The sequence below is a fragment of the Orycteropus afer genome, unplaced genomic scaffold, assembly GCF_000298275.1.
Source record: "Orycteropus afer afer isolate SDZICR_OR568_19922 unplaced genomic scaffold, OryAfe1.0 scaffold00032, whole genome shotgun sequence".
NCBI lineage: Eukaryota > Metazoa > Chordata > Mammalia > Tubulidentata > Orycteropodidae > Orycteropus > Orycteropus afer.
The window spans coordinates 7,675,312-7,688,941 of NW_006921619.1; the positions used below are offsets into that span (position 1 = coordinate 7,675,312).

At 37.5% G+C, this 13,630-nt stretch overlaps 1 protein-coding gene across 1 annotated transcript in view; it reads left to right on the top strand.

Moving 5' to 3' along the window:
- Positions 1-13,630, top strand: part of VPS8 (VPS8 subunit of CORVET complex) — a 439,537-nt gene that overhangs the window by 355,309 nt on the left and 70,598 nt on the right. The window contains exons 39-41 of the mRNA XM_007936030.1: positions 1-72; positions 1,810-1,979; positions 5,000-5,165. The exon at positions 1-72 is cut by the window's left edge and continues 9 nt beyond it. Coding sequence (XP_007934221.1) covers positions 1-72; positions 1,810-1,979; positions 5,000-5,165 — 408 coding nt within the window. The remainder of the gene's footprint in view (positions 73-1,809; positions 1,980-4,999; positions 5,166-13,630) is intronic.

The window sequence follows — 13,630 nt, forward strand, 5'->3', positions numbered from 1 at the left end:
TATGGAAAAGGAAAACTTGGAGAAATCCAGGGACTCATACTGGGAATGCTGGATACCTTTAACTATGAACAAGTAAGCTACTTGCTATTTGAAAGCCTGTTCTGAGGCAGAAAGAACCTATTTTTACTTTGTACTTTTTCTTTAAAAATTACCATCTATTAGTGGAAGTTTGTTAGTTTTTTGTTTTTAATTTTTAATTTTCTTTAACCTTATTTTATTTACATATAAGTATCCCCAAAATGTGGAAATACATATAATTCAGGTCCACTTTATCTTATAAAAACAGATGAGTGCTCTTTCAAATCTTCTGAGGCAGGTAATTGCCACTAACCAGAAATGGTCATTAGTCTTCCCTTAACTCAAAATTGCCTGTAGCTTTAATTCTCAGGAAGAGCTTGGTGTATACAGATTTTTTTCTTAGTGTACTTCAGAGTGACTCATGAAGCCACCTAGGAAAAGTGCCATTTAGGCATGTTAGATACAATGTCTAATTTTTTAAGAACCTAAGAGAATAAAAATAAAATTCTGAGTGACAGAGCTTTTCTTAGAGTGCCATGAGAACTGCGGTTTTGTCTAAGCATAGCTAATGAAGCTCGATACCCCTGTCAGCACAGACTCTGGGTTAGCAGAAACAAAGCTGAGTGCAAGCCAGAAAATCCTTGCCAATTTTGGAACTATGGAAGAGGAGAAGAATGTGAGGTAGATTGGAAAGGGTTAGAATAGAATTTAAAAACTAACAGTTCTGCATTATGGGTAAAGTTAGGACTAACCACATAGAGTCCTTTAAGTGACTTAATGTGATAGCTGAAAAAATGTCTGTATGTGGCTTAATGACAGATGTCATGATCTTGAGTAGATTCAAATGACTCCTAAGTGCTGATCAGGAAAATGTGATTTCTGCCCAAGGGAGACGAAAACTAAGTAATGGCCATTAGCTTTTCCAGTGAAAAGGTCATTTAAAACATTGCAATGACTGCAGTTTCCATAAAAATTCAGGGTTCCAAACTTAGCTGTGTTCTTTGTTGAGAAACTTTGAGCCTTTCAGAGAGAAGATATTATATATAAATGTAATAAATAAATAGATTTGTGTTTAGCTAGTATTTTGAAAGTACAAAATTAAATTTTAAAAATGACAAAGCATACATTTTTCAGTAGAAACTAGTAACAAGAGTTTAAATAATTATTCTGAGAATCTTAATTTATACATTTGTCACCATTCTGCACTTTAAGATCAACTACTTAAATCTGGGTTGGTTTGTTTTTTTAATACAATTCATTAAAATATAACTTATATACAGTGAAATACACAAAACTGAAGTGACATAGGTCAATGCTTTTTTTTTTTTTTCTGCAGTGTTCCCTCCCCTCCCCTCTTACCCCTGGTAACCAACAAAGAAAATTTCCTTCCATATATAAACCTTTTCTTGACTTGTTACAATAATGAACTAATACTATATTTGTCCTTGTTTAAATCTGAGTTTTTTGATATTTGCTTGTTTCATCAGTTTTGTCCCTGGGTGACTCAAATGGTTAAGTACTTGGTTACTATTCAAAAGGTTGGCAGTTTGAACCCACCCAGAGGTGCCTTGGAGGACAGTCTTGGCAGTCAGCTACTGAAAGATCACAGCCTTGAAAACTCCGCACACATAGGGTTGCCAGAAGCCAGAATCAACTCCATGGCAACTAACACCACCACCACCACCACAGTATAATTTTAGTTGTTTGTGGTTGAAAACTAAACAAGTACTGTTCTCCGTTTATCCCCTCTTTTTCACTTAATAAATATTTGTTTGTTTTGGTCTTTTGTAGACCCTGCTGGAAACAACTACTAGCCTTCTAAACCAAGATCTCCATTGGTCATTGTGTAATCTGAGAGCATCAGTCACTAGAGGATTGAATCCCAAGCAGGATTATTGCTCTATATGTTTGCAACAGTACAAGAGGCGTCAAGAAATGGCTGATGAAATTATTGTCTTTAGGTAAGAGAGGGAAGGAAATGTTGCAGTGTATGGGGGGGTGTGTGTGTGTGCGTGTGTGTGTGTGTGAATTGATATTATCAGGCAGTAATACACATCACACATAGTCCCAGTAGTGGACTGATTCAGTCAGTCATTCTAGCAGTGAACAAGAAGACACAGTTCCAACCCTCGTAGAACTTACATTCTGCATGAAGGTGGAGAGGAGTAAGGGGTAGGGTTGTCAGGCAGTAAATAATACAGGGTAATAAGAGCTACAAAGAAAGGGAATAGTCAAGGATGACTCCAAAGTAACTGATCTAAGAAACTGGAAGATTGGAGTTGCCATTTACTGAGATGTGGAAGATTTGATGAGAACATGGGGTAAGAAAGGAGTAGGAGGGAAATCAGAAGTTTAGTTTTGGACAGGTTAAATTTAACGTATCTAGTATAATGACTTGACAGCACACAACAACAACAACAAGTATAACCAATAAGCAATATCATGATAAATGGAGAAAATATCAAAGTTGTCAGGGATTTCATTTTACTTAGATCAGCAATCAGTGGCCATGGAAGCAGTAGTAAGGAACTCAAACGACATATTGCCCTGGGCAAATCTGCTGCAAAAAACCTCTTTAAAGTGTTAAAGAGCAAATATGTCACTTTGAGAACAAAGTCTTCTGAATTGGTGTACCTGACCCACCCCATGGTATTTTCAGTTGTCTCATATGCATGCAAAAGCTGAACAGTGAGTGTATAAAGAAGACCAAAGAAGAATTGATTTCCTTTGAATTATGGTGTTGGCAAAGAATATTGAATATACCATGGACTGACAGAAGAATCAACAAATCTGTGTTGGAAGAATTACAGCCAGAATGCTCCTTAGAAGCAATGATTGTGAGCTTCACCTCATGTACTTTGGACATTATCAGAAGGAACTGGTACCTGGAGAAAGACATCATGCTTGGTAAAGGTGAGGGTCAGCAAAAAAGGGGAAGACCCTCAACAAGATGGATTGACACAGTGGCTGCAACAATGAGCTCAAATATAAAGAACATAAATACAATGAGCGTAAACAGCTGTGGTGCAGGACTGGGCAATGTTTCATTCTGTTGTACGTAGGGTTGCTGTAAGTTGGAGCAAACTTGACAGCACCTAAAAAACAACATTATACAGGGCTTCATAGTCAGTTGAATAAAGTCTTTCAAGAACAGAATGTATCAAATGCTGCTGATAGTGAAGAATGAGGGCTGAGAATCATGCATTAGATTTAATAGCAAAATCTTTGATGATCTTGACAAGAGCTGTTTCAGGAGACTGGTGGGAAGGAAAGCCTGATTAGAGAGGGTACAAGAGAGAATAGGAGACAATTGAGAGACATCAAGTACAGACAGCTTTTACCATTTTTTAAAATCTCCACAGGCACAGAAACAAGGAGAGAGGAGTAGACTTGTAAGCAGAGGGACTAATGTCAGTCTTACTGGAGCAGAGCAGCTAAATAACAGCAGCGAGAAAGATGTAATTCTGGTGAAGACTGGTAGATGTTTTCAATATTAGATTCATACTCTTACCAGACTCTGAAATGAGGGAAAAACTGCCTTATTTGTGAACCAGAAAATGTCATGTGTCAGTTTAAGGACGTTTTAAGCTTCGTTCTCCTTCTCTCTGAATCTTTCATTTGTCGGATGAGTCTCACTCAACGTGAGTCAAGAATCAACCCTTTGGGAGCTTTATGCATCCTGGAAGCTATTGGTGGTTTCAAGGCATTTATAAACCCAGTGCCCAACTTCTGGGAGGCTCATTTGGTAACTTAGTACAATCGATAGGGAATCTCTTAATAGAGATTTTTGTAAGAATTTACTATAGTACTGACGTGTCTTTTTTCCATAACTTATTTTTGATGCTGAGAATATACACAGCAAAACATACACAAATTTACAGTTTCTGCATGTACAATTCTGCGACACTGATTACATGCTTCAAATTATGCGACCATTGTCACCCTCCTTTTCTGAGTTGTTCCTTTTTCCATTAACATAAACTTACTGCCCCCTAGGTTTCCTATCTAATCTTTCAAGTTGCTGTTGTCGATTTGATTCCATGTAGATAGTTTTTAAACGAGCTTATTGCTCCAGGCATATATTCTTTACTAGTTAAGCATATGAGTTGGGGCCGACTCGACGGCACACAACAACAACAACAACAACAGTTAAGCATTTAAGAAGATTTCAGGGGTATTTTTGGTTTAAGCTTTAAACATTATCTCAGGGCTTAGTTTCATGGGTTCATCCAGCCCCCATAGCTCCAGAAAATCTGATTCCATGAGAATTTGAAATGCTGTTCTGCATTTTGTCCCTTTTGATCAAGATTCTTCTATAGAATCTTTTATCAAATGTTCAGTAGTTGTAAGTGGGCAGCTGCTCATGGAGGCAGTTAGTCACACCTCCATTTTCTCCTCTCATTCCTGACTCTCCTTCTTCCTTTGTTGCTCCACATGAGCACAGCTTGACCCCAGGCGCTATGCAAAAAACTGGGAGCTAGAAGCGCTGAACCCATTATTAGACCAGTTAACTGGGACGTCTCATGAAACCATAACCCTAAACCTCCAAACCAAAGAAGCAAGTCCCATGAGGTGTTTGGCTAGTACTGACATTTTGTAAATGCTTAATCAAATCATAACCCCTACCTTGAATTTGATGAGGCAGATCACTCATATTATCAAGCTACTCATATTATACAATCCCCTGATCAACTTTTTTCCAAATTGTCTAAAAGTATTTCCTAGTTTGAGAAGTGAAAAGAAGTTCAACTCATTCCTCAGGTAGTTGTTACACAGCTCTGATTCTGTTCCTTCTTGAGTGTACAAATATGTAAGTCTGGATTTAAAAAAAGAGAGGACAAGTGAATTCCCTTTCTTGTTTCTTACTGTAAAATCATTAGTGTATTCCAGCTTATTAGAAATCTTTATTGTGTGTAAATACACGCTGACATAGCTCATGTTTATAGATTTTATAATATTGAAAATTGCCTTTCTTTTCTAGCTGTGGCCACTTGTATCACTCATTTTGTCTGCAAAACAAAGAATGCACCATAGAAATTGAGGGCCAGACAAGATGGACGTGCTACAAATGCAGCTCTGGCAACAAAGCAGGAAAACTAAGTGAAAATTCATCTGAAATTAAGAAGGGAAGGATAATCCCATCACAGGTAAGACTTATTTCATAGCCAGATGGAGATGGTCTTTCCTTAACCAAATATTTTTTAGGCCTGACCTCATTTTCTTTAGGTCTTTGTTGTTATTGTTGTTAGATACCATCTAGTTGGCTACAACTCATAGTAGTCTTACATACAACATAACAAAATGTTACATTGTCCTGCTCCATCCTCACAATGGTTGCTATGTTTGAGCCCATTTTTGCAGTCACTGTGTCAATGTAAGTTTTATAGGCTTCAACAAATTTACCTGATGGTTATCCAGTATACATCTTCTGTTCATTCTTGTTTTGATGAGCCTCTCCTTTCTGCCCAGTACTGAAAAGCAGGTATCTGAATAAGACTCCAAAAGTGAGTCAGGCTGAGTAATACTCATCTGACAAATCAAAGATCCCATAAGAACAGGAACCAAGTTTAAAGAAGGTTTTTAAAGAAGACCTTTCCTGCCTTTGAGAAGCTTACAATCTAGTTAAACAGAATATGTACACACTTCAGCCTGCCTAAGAACCTTTGGCAAAGTAAAAAGTCAGCAAGTCCAAAATGCTACAGTACTGATAAGTCATGTTCAGGAACGCAGACTCATTTTTAAGTAGGGCTGATGGTGGAGAGGGTACGTACGTGTGTATCCTTTATACTTGGTTTTCTCAGCTGGGTAACTTTCTTCAAAGAACTTGCTACAATAATGTTCATTTGAGAAAGTTTTGCATTGCCTTTGGAGTCTGACCATTGGACTATATGCAATTTTTGTCCTTTTTACAGCTTTCTAACTTTCAAAAAAAAAAAAGCAGTGGAGCAGAGTTTGAACTCTGCTGTTTAATAGCTTTTGAGAGCAGAACCTGACAACACAAAAAGCTCAATATGGAGAAGGAGCAGTGATTTGATTTTTGTGCTGTACTTAGCTACCTTTCAGAATTATAACATCCTTATAATGTTATAAGGTGCTCTGGTGGTGTACTGGTTAAGGCACTTGGCTGCTAACCAAGAGGTTGGTGGTTTGAACTGAAAAGCTGTTCTGTGGAAGAAAGATGAGGCAGTCTGCTTCTGTAAAGATTTACAGCCTTGGAAACCCAGTGGGTGTCGCTATGAATAGTATCAACTTGATGGCAGTGAGTTTGGTTTTTGGAATAATGTTATACAAGCTGAAATGAGAACTATTTTGGCTTTAAAAATAAAAAACTTCTAACTGTGTCCCTTGAGTCTCTTAAGATACTGTTAAATGAAGTAGAAAGTTAATAACAGAAGAAGGGAAGGAAAAATGACACATACTTAGGTGTTTTCACATAGTTCCTGTTATGTTAGTCACCACGTTTATAAAGGTGATATGTTTATTTCTAAGCTGAAGGAACTATAGCTAAGAGAAAGAAGGCCAGTATTTGAATTCAAGATTGCATGACCATCATCAGCCCCAGTCTGCCTACCCCCAATTCTCAGCCATCTGTCTTTTTTGTCATTCTGGCTTTATTGCAACCCAATAAAGCTGATTCTTAAAATAGGTGCATACCACTTTAACCATGTTAGTCACAGTGTCTTGCATTGTGTGAAGCATTCACATTTTCAGTTGTACTACCCACCAAACCAAACCCACTGCTATCAAGTTGATTCTGACTCTTAGCAACCCTATAGGACAAAGTAGAACTGCCCTATAGGGTTTCCAAGACCGTAAATCTTTGCGGAAGCAGACTGCTTCATCTTTCTCCTGTGGAACGGCTGGTGGGTTCAAACCACTGACCTTTTGGTTAGCAGCCAAAGTCTTTAACCACTGCACCACCAGAGCTCCTTTTTCAATTGTAAGAAACTTTAAAATGAAAGTACTTAATCTATTATGATTCTTATTAAAATTTATTTCACAGAAGTTCTACTTTATTCTCTACATTTCCTTTGAAAATTTGTCAGCCCTGATTATTAAGTTCTTAACCAGAGCATCCAAACCATGTGCATGGAGGGTAGCAGAGGTGAGGCCCCAGGACTCTGAATCAATCACCTTCCACCTGTTGCTATTCTACACCTGGAAGGTACTGGATGCTTCTCACTGCCTTTGTAATGTGAGCCTTCTGTCAGATAGCTTTTTGTTTCATCCTTTTCCAAGACACTGATAACTGACTTTTACTTCTTTAATTTTTGACTCCAGCTCAGCAGCATGCCACAGTTACCTCAAATCTGTATTTTTAGGGGAGATAAAGTCTTTTTTCTTACTGCTTCTATCTCACTTCTTGTCTCACAAGTGGTCAGTATATACAGCCCTTAACTCTGACATAATTGGTTGTTAACATGTGTATATATAATGACGAGAGTTATTACTCAGCAAGCCTGCTTTTCTCTGGAATAAGCACTTTTATTTTTAAAAACAGGAGAAATTACCCAAATTCTCTTCTTTACCTCCCCTCCCCACTCTGTCTTATAGTAACTCAGTTTGAATCCTTTGGGTCTGCAGAGGAAACCTTAAGTGTCTGAGTCTCTATTTGGCTTTTGTTACATACTACCCGCAGATGAAATACATTGGAGAAACTAATTTCAACTGAAGTACTCATCATTCTGTTATTTTTTTTCCTGAATAAATGTTTTTTCACTTACGTTAATATAGTAAGATAATTTGCTTCATCTTTGGTTATTCCTTTATTAAATTTATAGTAGCAAATGACACTCTTCATTGGCACTGGTCAGCATTAGAAGAAATTAACTTGCTATTAACTTTTAAAATAATAATAATAACTTTTAGTCAGTGAGCAACTTGATATAAATTGAAAGAACAGTAATTGGAGATTTCCTAGGTTTCTGTTTACACAGGATGATTGGAACCTTGAGAGTGGTAATGCACTAACACATTGTTATGTACCAAAGCATTCAAGTTGCTACTCCTTTTAGAACTTTGAAGAACAAGAATATTTAGCCATTTGTTAGGACATTGTATAATCCATTCCTTAATATCTTCTGAGATTTGAATAAATCAGATTTGGATCAATAGAGAGTGAGGAACATTAGTAAGACATCAGGGTTTTTTGTTTTGTTTTTTCACTCACAAATAATACCTGAGGAAGAAGGGTACTGGAAATAAACATATAGCTGTATACTCTCCTACTAATCACAAAAGGAGAGAAAGGAAATAAAAATAAGGGTTTCTTTTTTCTCAATATTTGGAATTGGTTGTATTTCTTAACTTTTAGAATTGTTTAAGAAAATGTTTTATTTTTCAGAGTAAATTTATAAATAATGTCAGAAGTATTTATAACTTGAAAGTAATTATTCAACACATGGCATTTTTTTATCTTCACCGGTCATAATTTTCTAGAACTAATGTAAACTCTCCACTGTAAATTGGAGACTCAGTTTACATGCTATTTAGTGAAATAGGAACACTAGTATTAATGCCTTGTTTTCATTTTTCAGTTTTTAAAGAGTATTAACTTTCCATTATAAATTGGTTGGATTAAATACTAAAACTGAGATTTCAGTATTTGTTGATAGCACTATTTCTCAGAAGAATATCTTCTAATTAAATTTACAAATTAAGTGGAGATTAATATCTTAGAAGTGCAGAGAGATAATAGATGATCCTAATATAAATGAAATTTTTTTTCAAGCAAGCATTACCCATTTCCATTGATCTTGTTATTATACTGTATGTAGTACTGAGTGATATGTTACTTCAGCCAATATTTAATGTATGCCTACTTTGGGCCAAACACTGTTCTAGGTACTAAGTATACCTTCATGAATAAAACAAACATAGTCACCACCATAATGTAGCATACCATCTAGCAAAGGAGCTAGACAGTAATCAAATAAACAAATACATCATTTCAAATCATAATTGAAATGCTGTAAGGTGCTGTGAGGAGAAAGAATAATAATAGCATGTGGAGGACAATGCAGAGATACTTTAGATTGGGTGGATGGTGCAGAGAACATTTAAGCTAAGACCTGAAGGATAAGAAGGCACCAGCCTTGTGAAAAACTGAGAAAAAACATTACAGGCAAGAAAGAACAGCAAGTACAAGGACCTGGGGAAGAAATAAATTGAGTGTTCAAGGAACTGAGAAAATCAGTGGCTAGAATATAGTAAGTAAAATGAAGTAAAAGCCAAGAGATAAGATTTAAAATAAGGAAAGCAAGGCCAGATCCTGCTTAGCCTTATAGGGCCTGGTAAAAAGTCTGGATTTTATTCTTGAAGTACAAGCAGCCCTAAAATACAAACAAGTTCTGTTCCTAAGTCTTTACGTTGAATTTGTACGTAAGTCAGAGCAGTTTGTTATGGTTTGTGTCTAACGTCAGTTAATCAAAATCAAATGTTTGTCTTAGTATGTAGTATATAGTGCAATTTTCAATGCGTTAAAAACATTAAGAAACACTTCCAGATACACTAAAACATCTATAATGTAATAATACAGTAGTAGTGATAATAGTGTTTGATGTGCATCACAAAGTGATGCCCATTTGTTATTACAAACCACTGTATGTACCTCAGATTTTTAATAGACTTTACAAGGGTTGGTTCATAACTATGAGTTTCACATTAAGTCAGATATTCATAACCCAGGGACTACATGTAATAAAAAACATTGAAGGGTTTAAAATGGAATATACGAAGGTCACTGGGTAGCACTGTAGTGCTACTGGGTAGTCTGTGCTGGGCTGCTAACCCAAAAGTTGCTGGTTCAAACCACTATGGAAGAACTCAGGCCTGGCAATTGGCTTCTATAAAGATTATAGCCAACCCAATTCCATAGCCTACAGAGAGTCTCTTCAGATAAACACATAAACAAAAAGTGCCTAACACGGAATATATGACCCAGTGACTATGAGTGTGCAAGATGGAGAGACAGCCACATTTTATCTACAGCCCAGGCCTCACCACTTTTCCAAAAGAGTGTGATCATCAGACTGTTAAAGTTCTTAAATATGTGGACCTCCCTTTAATCCAGAAAAAACTTATGTGTCCAAGAGATTTACAGTTGACAGTAGTACTGAAAAGTTTTTCGGTCTTTATATATAATTAGAGGAGCTCTGGTAACATAATGCCTAAGGCATTTGACTGCTAACCAGAAGGCTGGTGGTTCAAACCCACCAGCCATTCCTTGGAAGGAAGATTGGGAGATCTATTTCCATAGTGATACCGCCTTGGAAACCCAAGGAGGGGTCACTATGAGTCAGATCCAACTCAACGGCAGTGAGTTTTGAGTTATATACAATTAGAGCTTTGATGGAAATATGTGCATAAGTGACATAAAAACAAATTCTTTTGTACCATAAAATGCAGATAAAAGATGTTTAGCCTTACCAGTGATCAAAGAAATGCAAGTTAAAGGAGCAATATTATTAAATTTTTCTGCCTAGTAAACTAGGGAAAAAAAATTAAATTCATGTGAAACTGGCACACATTAAAAATACACATGCATATTTATTGATAGGGATGTGAGGAAACAGACATTTTTATGCTTGGGAAGGCACATTTGTACAAGTCCACAATCCATTGTCTAAGACCCTTTGGCCAGATCTGTTTCAGAATTCAGAATTATTTAAATTTTAGGAAGGTAATACAGGGACCTCCACTTCTGGAAAAGATAGAACCTCAGGGTGAAAAAATGGGCAAAATATACAACAGTTTTCAAGACATTGAACATAAGGTAATCAAGGGCAATGACCCCTGAGAGATAAGGCAAATAAGATGAACCCTATAATTATCCTAAATTGCTATCTAGAGAAAATTTTCAAGCCATGGTACAGGGCAGAGGAACCCAGGCAGAGCTCATCAGTCTCAGAGTTGAGGAGACGGAGCTGGGAGTTCAGGGAAGCCAATGTGGCCAGAGTTTGCAGGGCAGAGTATTAGAGAAGAAAGAGCTGCACACAGAGAGAATGCTAAGATCTCCAGAAGGCCCCTTTGAGTATAAATACTAGCTCGACCAAATTATACCTCAATATAAAGAAAACAAAAATCCTCACAACTGGTCCGATAAACAGCCTCATGGTGGATAGAGAAAAGATTGAAATTGTCAGAGATTTCATATTACTTGGTTCTACGATCGACACCAATGAAAACAGCAGTCAAGACATCAGACGACGTATTGCTTTGGGCAGATCTGCTGCAAAGGGCCTCTTTCAAGTGGTGACGAACAAGGATGTCTCCTTGAAGACTGAGGTGCATCTGACCCAAACGTTGGTATTTTCAGTCGCCTCTTATGCATATGAGAGCTGGACAATGAATAAGGAAGACTGATGAAGAGTTGATGCTTTTGAGTTTTGGTGGTGGAGAAGAATGCTCAGAGTACCATTGTCTGCTAAAAGGACTAACCCATCTGTCCTGGAAGAAGTGCATCTGGAATGCTCATTGAAAGCAAGAATGGCTAGATTTCATCTCACCTACTTTGCTCATGTTGTCAGAAGAAAGGATATCATGGAGAAGGATGTCATGCTTGGTAAAGCGGAGCATCAATGAAGAAGGGGAAGGCCCCCAACAAGATGGATAGACACAGCGGCTGCAGCAATGAGCCCAGCAATAGCAAGGATCGTGAGGCTGGCACAAGACCAGGCATTGTTTTGTTCTGCTGTGCACAGAGTCACTATGAGTCAGAGATAACTCGACGGCACCTAACAACAGACCAGCATATGTGTGCTGAAACTGCTCAAGGCCAGAAAAAGAAACACCCAAAAGAATTAGAACAGTGTCCCAAACTCACATGAATCAAGGAATAATGCCTGTTCCTACCAGCCAAATTGGAAAATTTCATAATTCACAGGGCATCATTGAGAGTACTAAGTTCTCACCTCCGGTGGTGGTGTTAGCTACTATCTTGCCTCAGTCATGAGGGGAAGAATTAATCCTAGATTAAATGCTGCTCTGGTCTCACCTAACAAAACATAAACGCAAAGCCCAAAAAAGCCAAATTATTTTCAAGTATTTTAATTACATTACAGAGTAAAGCTAAAGAATATATTTAGGATTATAAAAATTTCCAACACCTAACAAAAATTCACAGTGTCTGGCAATTAATCAAAAATTGCCAGATATGCCAGGAAGCATGAAAATACAAGTGATAATGAGCAAGGAAGAAAAATAGTTGAAACTGACCTGGAAATGACACACATGATAGAATTAGTAGGCAAGAACATTAAAATAGTTGTTATAATGGTATTCCATATGTTCAAGAAGATACAGGAAAGACTGAACATATAAAAAGAGATGGGAAATTTATAAAAATCCAATAGACCATCTACAGATTAAAACTACCATGTCTGTGATTTAAAAAAAAAAAAAAACTGAATGGAGTTAACAGCAGAATGGTCATTTCAAAAGAGAAAATTAGTGAACTTGAACATAGAAATTAATCCAAAATCAAACACAGAAAATAGATTGAGGGGAAAAAAAAAAGAGAGAGAGAAAGAGCATCACTGAGTTATCACACTGCTTCAGGTGACCAAACGTACATGTAACTGGAGTTTGGGAATAAGCAAGGGAAGAAGGAAATCTAGAAAAAATATTGAAGAAAGGTGATATAGAATTCCAATTCCAGTAATGACAGAGTGGCTTGTATAAGATTAACAGCCCGTCAAAAACAATTCTAAGTTCTAGAAAAAAATAAAAAGTGATTGTTTGGAGAGTAACCAGAAGCAGGCAGATACAGGAAGGAACACACATCTTGTCAAACAGGAAGCAAACTAGAGACGCTCTACGTTTAATCATCTTTTCCATCAGACCATTTCTCAGTTTGCCTTGGAGTGCTGGCAAGAAAAGGAGCATTCCTAGTATATGAAGAAACGAAAGTCAAAGTTCAGGACTTCCTTAATAGCTGTAAACCAAAGGGAGAAATTCCAGAAAGAAGGGTGCTATAGAGAAGCCTATTGCCATTGGGTTGCTGCCAACTCAGCGACCCTATAGGACAGAGTAGATGTGCCTCATAGGGTTTCCAAGACAGACTGAAAACAGACTGTCTCATCTTTCTCCCATGGTATGGCTGGTGGGTTCAAACCACCAACCTTTCACACCATGCAATTCTCAGCCTGTAGGACTATGAGACCAGAAGAACTAGATGTTGCCCGGCTACCATTATCAACCACTCAGAGAGGGATCTATGTAGGAGATCCTGGATAGAATGGGAGAGCAATGTGGAAAAAAAACTCAAAATCATTTAAAAAAAAAAGAAAAAAGGACCAGGTTTGCTGGTCTGATAGAGCCTGATGGAACCACTGAGACTATGGCCCCTAGCTGTCATTCAGGTCTGGAATTGAACCTACTCCTGTGGTTTTCAGCCAAACAAAGGACAGGCATATGAGCTGAACATTTACATTAGATAAATACACTCCTTGAAGAGATCAATCATGGGAGAATACAAGGGCTGTGTATGCACAGGGAGACAGCTCAGGGGGCAGGAGTACATGGGAGGGAAGGACACAGGGAAGAGGTAACTATGGGGAGGAAGTGGGAGGGAAGCTGTTGCATTGTGGGAAATTGCAGTCAATGTCATGAG